Source organism: Orycteropus afer, unplaced genomic scaffold (assembly GCF_000298275.1).
Source record: "Orycteropus afer afer isolate SDZICR_OR568_19922 unplaced genomic scaffold, OryAfe1.0 scaffold00038, whole genome shotgun sequence".
NCBI lineage: Eukaryota > Metazoa > Chordata > Mammalia > Tubulidentata > Orycteropodidae > Orycteropus > Orycteropus afer.
In genome coordinates this window covers 12,104,716-12,114,976 of record NW_006921625.1, presented here as the reverse complement: position 1 = coordinate 12,114,976, position 10,261 = coordinate 12,104,716, and the positions used below count along the sequence as shown (strand labels likewise).

General features: G+C 41.9%; 1 protein-coding gene across 1 annotated transcript in view; it reads left to right on the top strand.

Moving 5' to 3' along the window:
- The first annotated feature begins 1,194 nt into the window (after positions 1–1,194).
- WDR11 (WD repeat domain 11) overlaps positions 1,195–10,261 on the top strand; it is a 65,836-nt gene continuing 56,769 nt past the window's right edge. The window contains exons 1-3 of the mRNA XM_007936830.2: positions 1,195–1,280; positions 2,677–2,788; positions 9,233–9,386. Coding sequence (XP_007935021.2) covers positions 1,195–1,280; positions 2,677–2,788; positions 9,233–9,386 — 352 coding nt within the window. The remainder of the gene's footprint in view (positions 1,281–2,676; positions 2,789–9,232; positions 9,387–10,261) is intronic.

The following is a 10,261-nucleotide window of genomic DNA, read 5'->3' as shown; positions in this document are numbered from 1 at the left end:
TATTTAGTAACAAAAAGGAATGAAGTACTGCTGCATGCTATAGTAAGGATGAATCTGTAAAGCAGGCCAAGTGGAAGAAGCCAGACAGAGGGCCACATACTGCATGGTTCCGTTTCTAAGAAATGTCTACAACAGGCTAACCTGTAGCGATAGAAAGCAGATCAGTGGTTCCCAGGGGCTGGGGCCATGGGAGAAATGGGGTGTAGCTGCTAAGGGGTATGGAGTTTCTTCTCAGAGTGACGAAAACATTCTAAAATTGACTGTGGTGATAGTGCACAACTCTGTGAAAATAAGGTGTAAATTGTACACCTTTAATGGGTGCATTGTATCGTATTTAAATTGCATCTTAATAAAGTTTACTTTTAAAAAATTCCAGGCTGCCCAGGAAGCTGGAGGTCATTCCAACCGGACTGCGGAGTAGAGGGTGATACCGAAAGCGTGGCGTTGTCAGTAGTGATAAGTATGAGTTTCCGAGGCAGGTGCGTGTGGGTTCCCACTGTGGCTCTGCCTTTGAACGATGGTGTAACCTTGGGCAACTCAGTGTTGTCATCTCTAGAACACTTGTGATAATGCCCTCTCAGGGATATTGAATGGACTGGTGGTGCATGTAAATGGTGATCCCAGTAACCGGAATGTCGTGGGCACTCAGCAGAAAGCCACTGACTTCATCGTCTTCATCCTCAACATCCATGCTCAAGCCTATTTGCAAATATACCAGTCACACTGGAAAGCTGAGTGACAAATTCAAGTGATTTATTCAGTCATCTATTTTTCTGTCTATCTTCATCCCTTTCCTCTGCTGTCTCCAAGAATCAGCAATGTCGCATGCTCTGGTCCCCACCAACTAGAGCTGCTCCATTGGGTTTCCAAGGCTGTAAATCTTTATGGAAGCAGACTGCCTCATCTTTCTCCCACAGAGTGGCTGGTGGGTTCGAACCGCCAACCTTTGGCTAGCAGCGGAATGCTTTAACCACTGCACCAGCAGAAACCGTAGAAGCGCTCAAACCCGGAAGCGGCGGAAGCTGGGGCGGCGAAATCCGGAGGCGACGGAACCCGTGGGCTGTGGAACCTTGGATGCAGCGGAACCCGTCCGCAGCGCCCTCGGGGCCACCCGGACAATGCTTGGGACGGAAACTCGGGCGCCGCGGCTTCCTGGTTGCCGGCCGGCCGGGAGGGCTGGGTTCAGCTTCTACGATGTTACCCTACACAGTGAATTTCAAGGTGTCGGCTCGCACCATCACGGGGGCCCTCAACGCCCACAACAAGGCGGCGGTGGACTGGTGAGGGCGACACGCTCGAGGCCGCCCAGGCTCGGCCAGAAGTGTGTGAGGGGAGGGAAGGGATGAGAGATTTCACCCCTTTAGTTAGTCTGGCCTCACCAAGACAGGGAGCCGTCCTCCCACTATGGAGATTTTCTTTTAAATGCCGTGTTTTGTTTTGTTTTAAAAGTAATAAATGCCAAAAAAAAAAAAAAAAAAGAAGAAGTCCCAAGTGGTAAATGTCCTGTGCAAATACCCCTGCCCCTCCGGCCCACCTTTGTTTCTTTTGTTGCTTTGCGGGCGCCGCCTTCCTTGCCATCCCAGGCTCCTGGCTTCTCCCCGCCTCCCTCCACTCCCGTACCTGCTTTCTGTCCGCCATTCTCTCTTCTCCCCGTTTCTCACCTTCACTTGGACAGGGTGCCATTCATCCATGGCCAGACTTGCCCTTCATCTCTCCTCTTCTCTGGCTCTTCTGAAGGACGCTCCCAGCCACAACGGGTCGTTCCTCTTACTTTTTATCTTTTCATCGTAAAAATAACACTGCAGCTCTGAAAACTAAATACTTGTCAAATGTAAGGGCAAAAATTCTGTCGCTGTGGCTCTTGATAATGTCAAGAGGACTGAAACCTGCTTAGGGGTCTGTTGTTGTTATGTGCCGTCAAGTCAGACCCGACTCATAGCGACCCCTCCTTGGGTTTCTGAGGCAGTATCACTAGGGAAGTAGATTGCCCCATCTTCCTTCCAAGGAGTGGCTGGTGGATTTGAACCGCCAGCCTCTTGGATAGCAGTCAAGTGCCTTAGGCACTATGCTACCAGAGCTCCTGCTTAGGGGTCTACCGTTGGTCTTTTTATCTGGTTGCAAGGTTGCCAGCAACCGCAGATAATACCCAGGATGGTGATAAGCCCTTTGCCTGATGCTAAGGATTCAAAGTTGAATAAGGTTCTGGTGGTGTTGTAGTTAAAGCATTCTGCCCCACCAAAATGGGGTGGTCTGCTTTGTAAAGATTTGCAACCTTGGGAACCTTATGGGGCAGTTCTGCTTTGACCTGTAGGGTCCCTATGAGTCGGAATGGACTAGATGGCAGTTGGTTTGGTTTTTGGCATGTCCTCAAGAACAAGGATACAGACAGCTCTGCTGGTTGCTTTATGCATGCTCTTGGCTGTATATGTATGTCTATTAAAACTTTTTCTAGAGATAATAAATGAAAAATGAATTTCCAACAAGCATTTGTAAGCTTTGTTGGACCTTTTATTTACATGGAATAATGTAAAATGCTGGTAGGCTTAAAATAATCATTTTATTACGAGTGGTACATTTAATTTAGGTTTATCATTTATCTAGGATGCCTCCTGAAAGGAAAGAAGTGAAATCTTGTTTTTCATATATGCTTAAATTGTAACATTTCTGTTTTGTTAGGGGCTGGCAAGGTTTAATTGCTTATGGATGTCACTCACTTGTGGTGGTGATCCATTCAAACACTGCCCAGACTCTTCAGGTTTTAGAAAAGCATAAAGCTGATGTTGTCAAGGTAAGTCAAAGGCCACTGTGATCCTAGTACATTATACTTTCTGTTCTATGGTTTTGAATATCACTAGACTTTCATTAAGTCATATGAATAGCTTTTAAATATGATAATCCATTTGGAGCAGGCTCAAAAACTCACTGCCTTCAATGCGGATCTGACTCACAGCGACCCCTCCTTGGGTTTCCAAGGTAGTATCACTATGGAAGTAGATTGCCCAACCTGCCTTCCGTTGGAACAGGCTAGCGCTTCCCAATATATGTCTTAATGTGAGTCCAAGATGAGCTATTGAATGCTAGTTCTTGGGTCATTTTATAGCTGCTAGAACACACGGATACTACCATTTCCTGTGCCACTCATTCATCCATTAGTTTTGAACATTATCTGACTGTTTGCTGAGGATATAGAGATGAAAGCCCTCATGCAGACTAGTGAGGAAGACCCCCCCGCCCAAAAAAAAAAAAAACCCACACAAATACTCACAGTACGATAAGTGACACATGTGTGGCATGCTGTAGGAAACCAAAGGAGCAACACATCACCTACTTGGGGGGTTTAGAGGGAGTTCTAGTGGTGTAGTGGCTAAAGCATTTGGCTGCTAACCAGAAAGTTGGTAGTTCAAACCTAACAAACCTAACAACTGCTCCATAGCAGAAAGATGAGGCAGTCTGCTTCTGTGAAGATTTGCAGCCAATGGGGCAGTTCTACTCTGTCTTTTAGGGTCGCTATGAGTCAGGATCAACTCAGTGGCAGTGGATTTGGTGTTTTGTGTGTGGAGGATTAAGAGAGGGTAACAAAAGTCTCTGCAGTTTAGGGAATAGTTAAACAGTGTTACAACTGAAAAACCAGGCAATGAGCATTGGAGGGAAAAGGAAGAACATACACAAATTAACTACAAGCATGCCTCTTACAGGTTTGATTCCAGACCACAGCAATAAAGTGTCTCAATAAAGTGAGTCACATGAATTTTTTGGTACATATAAAGGGAGCTCTGGTGGCGTAGTGCCTAAGGCATTTGACTGCTAACCAGAAGGCTGGTGGTTCAAATCCACCAGCCACTCTTTGGAAGGAAGATGGGGCACAATCTACTTCTGTAGAGATACTGCCTCGGAAACCCAAGGAGGGGTTGCTGTGAGTCAGATCCGACTCGACAGCAGTGAGTTTGGTTTTTTTTGAGCACATGTAAAAGTTATCTTTACACTCTGATGTAATCTTTTTAAGTATGCAAGAGCACTATGAAAAAATTTGAAATATTGTGAGAATTACCAAAATGTAACACAGAGACATGAAGTGAGCACATGCTGTTAGAAAAATGTTGCTGACAGACTTGCTCAACACAGGATTGCCACAATGATCATTTTGGAAAACACACAATATCTGGGAAGTGCAGTAAAACAAGGTATGCCTGTAGTTCTTTATGGTCAAGATGGGATGCATTTGCAGGGCTGGTGAAAGGGGCAGCCAGAGATTCACCTATTTTAAAGGTTTTACGAGACTATAAGGGAGCTCTGGTAGCATAGTGGCTAAGGCACTTGACTGCTAACCAGAAGGCTGCCGGTTCAAATCCACCAGCCACTCCTTGGAAGGAAGATGGGGCAATCTACTTCTGTAGTGATACTACCTCGGAAACCCAAGGAGGGGTCGCTATGAGTCGGGTCCGACTTGACGGCACAAAGCAACAACAGCATGAGACTATAAAGGACTTTGAATTTTTAAGTAAGAGACTGATAGGACTATATTTGCATGTTAGAAGAAAAGCACTCTAGCAGAAGTGGAGAGGATGGATGGATTGGAGAAGGGCAAGGCTGAAGGCAGTGAGATCATTCAGAAAGCTTTGCAGTAATGCAGAAATTTTGGCAGGAAGTTTTGCTGCCAAATTGGCAGGAAATAAGGCAGAGGCATGAAGGTGAAGCATTTAGGAGCCCCTTCTTGGGAGGTAAACTTGATAGTCTGTAGTGGTCCATTTGAGGGAGCGCCAAGAGAGAAGATGACTCCAGGGCTTATGGTTGCCACTGTGGGAAGATGAGGAAATTAAATCAGTGATTTTAAGTTTTCAGCATGCTGAGTCTGAGATGCTTGGGGCAATTGAAGTATAGTGATCCTGAGGTTTAGGATCAAGGTTGGAGATAGAGATTTGAGGTCATGTATTTGGGGGAGGGGAATTGTGACAGCTTTATTGAGACCTAATTTGTACATAAAATTCACTCATGGAAAGTGTACAATTCAGTGTTTTTTAATATATTCACAGAGTTACACAGTAATCATCACAACCAACTTCAGGATATTTTCATCACCCCAAAGAAACCCCGTGTCTTTTGCTGTCATCCCAGTCCTCCCTGCTATTAGGCAACCACTAACTACATTTTGTCTTTGTAGATTGATTTTCTTATCTGTACATTTCATATAAATGGAGTCACTATGTGGTCTTTTATAACTGGCTTCCTTCACTCAGCAAAGTGCTTTTGATCCATGTTGTAGCACAAGTCAGTAGTTCACTCTTATGGCCAAATAATAGTAGTGTAGTGCTTAAGGCACTTGACTGCTAACCAGAAGGCTGGTGGTTCAAACCCACCGGCCACTCCTCGGAAGGAAGGTGGGGCAATCTACTTCCGTAGTGATACTGCCTCGGGAACCCAAGGAGGGGTCTCTGAGTCAGGTGTGACTCGACGGCACATAACAACAACAACAACAATAACATGGCCAAATAACATTTCATTGTATGGGCATACCACATTTTGCTTATTAAAGATAATTTGGATATTTTCCACTTTTTGGCTATTATGAATAATGTGATGAACATTTGTGCACGTGTTTTTGTGTGAACGTGTGTTTATTTTGGAGCATATTTATTTTGCTATATGTTATGTTTCTGCAAGGGGAATTGCCAAGTGATATGATAATTTTATGTTTCACTACTGAAGGAACTGCCAGACTGTTTTCCAAACTGGCTATAGCTTTATATTCTCACCAGCAGTATAAGAGGGTTCCAATGTTGCCACATCCTGTACAATACTTCTTATTTTCTGCTATTTGATAATAGCCATCCTAGTGGATGTGAAGTGGTATCTCATTACAGTTTTGGTTTTCATTTCCCTTATGGCTAGTGATAAAAAAACCAAAACCAAATTCAACTGCAGTTGAGTTGGATCTGACTCATAGCGACCCCTCCTTGGGTTTCCGAGGTAGTATCACTACAGAAGTAGATTACCCAACCTTCCTTCTGAGGAGCGGCTGGTGGGTTTGAACCTCCAGCCTTCTGGTTAGCAGTCAAATGCCTTAGGCACTACACCACCAGAGCTCCCATGACTAGTGATACTGAGTATCTTTTCAGAATTGTGTAACTTTAGCTCTTACGTTGAGTTAGTTTTTGTATGTGGTGTGAGGTAGAGAATAATACATTTGATTTTTGTGTATTGACTTGTGTGCTGTGATCTTCCTGATCTCCCTTATTAGATCTAGTATTATTTTTGTAGATTCTGTGGAATTTTTTTATATAATCATATCATCTATGCATAAAGACTTTTTTCATTTATAATCTGGATATCTTTTATTTATTTTTCTTGCCATGTTACACTGGCTTGGACCTCTAGTACAGTGTTTAATAGGAGGAGTGTTGTGAGAATATCCTGGCTTTGTTTTTGATCTTATGGGGAAAAACATTCAGTCTTTCACCATTAAATCTGATGTTAGGTGTAGGTTTTGGTTTTTTTGACAAAAATGTCTTATGTTTACTTTTTTTTATTAGCCATTTCTGTAACTTTCATTTCTTTTTATAGGTCTGAGTTTCAGCTTGGTATTATACTTGCTTTGTCTGAAGAACTTTCAATTCTTGAAGTGTGTGTTTGATGTTAGTTGATTCTCCAATCTTTTGTCTGAGAAAGCCTTTATTTCACCTTGTTTTTGAAAGATACCTTCCCTGGGTTGGCATTTTGTTCTGTTAGTACTTTAAAGAGGTCACACTGTTGTCATCCAGCTTGCATAACTTCTGATGAGAGCTCTGCTCAAATTCTTGTCTTTGTTTCTTGTTATGCACTGTATGTTTTTCTTTGTGCCTAACTTCAAGATTTTCTCCTTGTCATTTGTTTTCAGCAGTTTGACAATGATGTGTCTAGGTTTTTAGTGTACTATTTTTTCCCATTATAAACCCTCATCTCACTTATTGATTAGCTTCCAAAGACCAGTTCCCTATGCAAAACGTCCTTGTCTCTCTTTTCCATGGTCACTTATTGCAATTAGTTTGCTTACTTTCTTAACTTAGCATGTGTGGGTGTTCGTGAACACATGTGTGTGTTCATGTATTTATATGTGTGTGTATGCATGCTTATAAGCCCTCGTGGTGCAGTGATTAAGGTACTCAGCTGCTAACCAAAAGGTGAGCTGTTCGAACCCCTGGGAGAGAGATATAGCAGTCTGCTTCCATAAAGATTTATAGCCTTGAAAATCTTATGGGGCAGTTCTATTCTGTCCTATAGGGTCACTATGAGTTGGAATGAACTTGAGGGCAATGAACTTGGCAATGTTTATTTTGTTGTTTGTGTATATGTATATAGTTATATTTGAAGTCTTTGTGGTGTTTTAAGTTCAACACATGCTTGTTGATCACCAGCTGTAGGCACCATCTGAGATCTGGAAATAGAAATATAAGCAGAGTTTACATGACCCTGCCCTGTGGAGCTTTCAGTCTGTAAGTTGGTGATAGGTGAATGCATAAACTGATTAGTTGATTACAAATTGTTTGGTGAATGCCTTGTAAGAACAAGCCAGGTGTGAAGATAGAATGGTAAAAGACAGTGACCTTCTTTAGAATGGCCAGGGAAGTCCCTGGCTTATGGTAAAGACTATCTATTCCTTCTCTGTCAATATTCATTGTTCAGGAATCTAACCAGGTGCTGGTATCCTAGAATTTTTGTGTTCTTTAGTTTACAAATTCTATTCCTGTGCGTTTTTTTTTTTTTTTTTTTATATAGAGGTATGAAGGGATACAATGTTTTTAGAGAAAGAAATTGTAACCTTTTTTCTAATTACATAAAAGAGAAATAACCAGAATTTGTCTGTGTTTTTTCCCTTAGCAAAGTTTTTGTATCTGTAGGTTGTCTCCTTTTAGTTGGGAGAATAGAATACAGAAAAACATTTTATTTAGCAGTTTAGGATTTTAGATGTCCTATCATAATTAAAGGAGCCCTTGTGGCACAGTGGATAAGCACTTGGCTGCTAAATGAAAGGTTGACAGTTTGGACCCACCAGCTGTTCCATGGGGAAAGTTGTGGCAGTCTGCTTCGATAAAGATTTACAGCCTTGAAAACCCTCTAGGGTCTCTGAGTTGGAATAGACTCAATGGCAATGGGTTTGGTTTTGGTATCTGTGGTGGTTAAGGTTGTGTGTCAACTTGGCTGGGCTGTGGTTTTGAGTGGCTTGGCAGTTATTCTCCATGATGAGATTATAATCACCTCCATGATGGAATCTGTTGTAAGTAGCTAAGTAGTTGCCTTTGGAGTTTGACTGACTTCCTGTATATATGGGAAAGCTTTGAGGAAGGTGGCTAGCTTTTTGGCACATTTGGATCCTGCATTTGGCCAAGTCTTCATCTCTAGTTTCTGTACCTGAACCAGTGGCCTGCTGTGTTGCCTGCTGATCTTGGTATTTACCTGCCAACCTACTGACGTGTTTTACCTTTCGACCTGCTGACATATATATGGTCAGCCTCAGCAGCCAGCAGCTGCTTCAATAAGGAGATACCTCCAGCTCCATTGAGCCTGGAACAAGAGGCAGAGAGCTGAAGGTCAAAGTCGAGGGGCCTTGACCCAGTCCCTGGAGCTGTCACTCTGAGGCACTCTGAATTTGGACTCCTAGCCTCTGTTTGTTAAAGCCATCCACTTGTGATCTTTCTGTTATAGCAGCACTAGGGAACTAAAAGAGCTTTGCTGGCACAGTCCCTAGGGCATTTGACTGCTAACCAGAAGGCTGGCAATTTAAATCAAGCAGCCACTCCACAGAAGGAGACAGGGCAATCTACTTCTATAAAGATTTTCCACCTTGGAAGCACAATGAGAGTCATCATGAGTCAGAATAGACTCAAGGGCAGTGGGTTTAGAGAACCAAAATGGTGTTATAATTAAATTTTAGGAAAACTAATTTCTGTGGTGTTCTGGAGTTTTATAACTTGAATTTCCTAAGTTATTAAAGCCTGGCATCATTTTTTTTTTAATTTTAAAGGCAAGAACATTATGATGTTTTAAGAAATATATTAACCTCTACTTTAAAAATAGACCATAAATAATAAAAATGTGTAACTTTCAAGATGGAAACCAGGTTCCATTTATTTGTTTATTTGTACTAAATGGTGTTCTTAAAATGTAAGTGTGGTTTTCATTTTCTGGTTGTTTTGTGAAAATTATGTTTAGTTTTATCCAGTGCGAGTATTTACTTGATGTGATTTCTTCTTGATACCAGGTGAAATGGGCCCGGGAGAACTATCACCATAACATCGGCTCACCCTATTCCTTGCGCTTAGCTTCTGCGGATGTCAACGGGAAGATCATCGTGTGGGATGTGGCAGCGGGCGTAGCGCAGTGTGAGATCCAGGAGCATGCCAAACCTATCCAGGGTGAGGACAGTCTGCCCTGCTCAGGGCTTCTGCTGGTCCGCGTCTTGGAGCATCTGGAACGTTTTCCTTTGTGTGACTTCATCAGTTTTCCGTCTGCTCTTGATTGTATTGAGCCTCTTCTTCTGATTTGAATCTAGCTTTCCATCCTCATCAGTACGCTTCTGGTCAAATTTCAGCCCAGGCATGCTTTGACAGGGCATGTTAATAGCAACATGAGCCTCAGCCAAGTTGCATCATAAGAAAAAGTAAGCTGTTGCAAACTGTCCAGTAATCTAAGTAAATTTGGCTGAGTTGACATTTGTATTAACCCTTGATGCTTGCTTCCATTAACAAAGATGATCAGCATTTTATTCATTTTTATTTAGACGGTTTGTTTGCTTATTTGTTTAATGACGGTGCTCACATAAAACCAGTATAGTGTTCTTTTGACTCAAAGATTTGACTGAGTGGCTTTCCTTAGACATTTAAAAAATATTTATTGAGTGTTTAATATGTGTTAGGTATCGAAGTGATCTTTCTCTCATGTATTGTTAGGGAAAATCATGAAAACACTGCAAAGTCCCATTAAGTGATTCCATAGAAGGTGCTAAGAGAGTCTTTGACCTTAAAGTCCCATTAAGTGGTTCCACAGAAGGTGCTAAGAGAGTCTTTGACCTATTGATTTTGTAAAGTTTTAAGTAATTATTAATGCAGATTGCTTTTTTATTTTTTGAAGTCATATTTCAGATTGCTTGAAAAATTCAAACTTGAGATTTTAACCAGCTAGCTTATTTTTTATGTAAAATTAACTTCTCCAGTACAGTCTTCATACATACACACATTGCATTTTATAGACATTAAGATTTTAAGGACTATATTTTTTAAAAGATTTGACT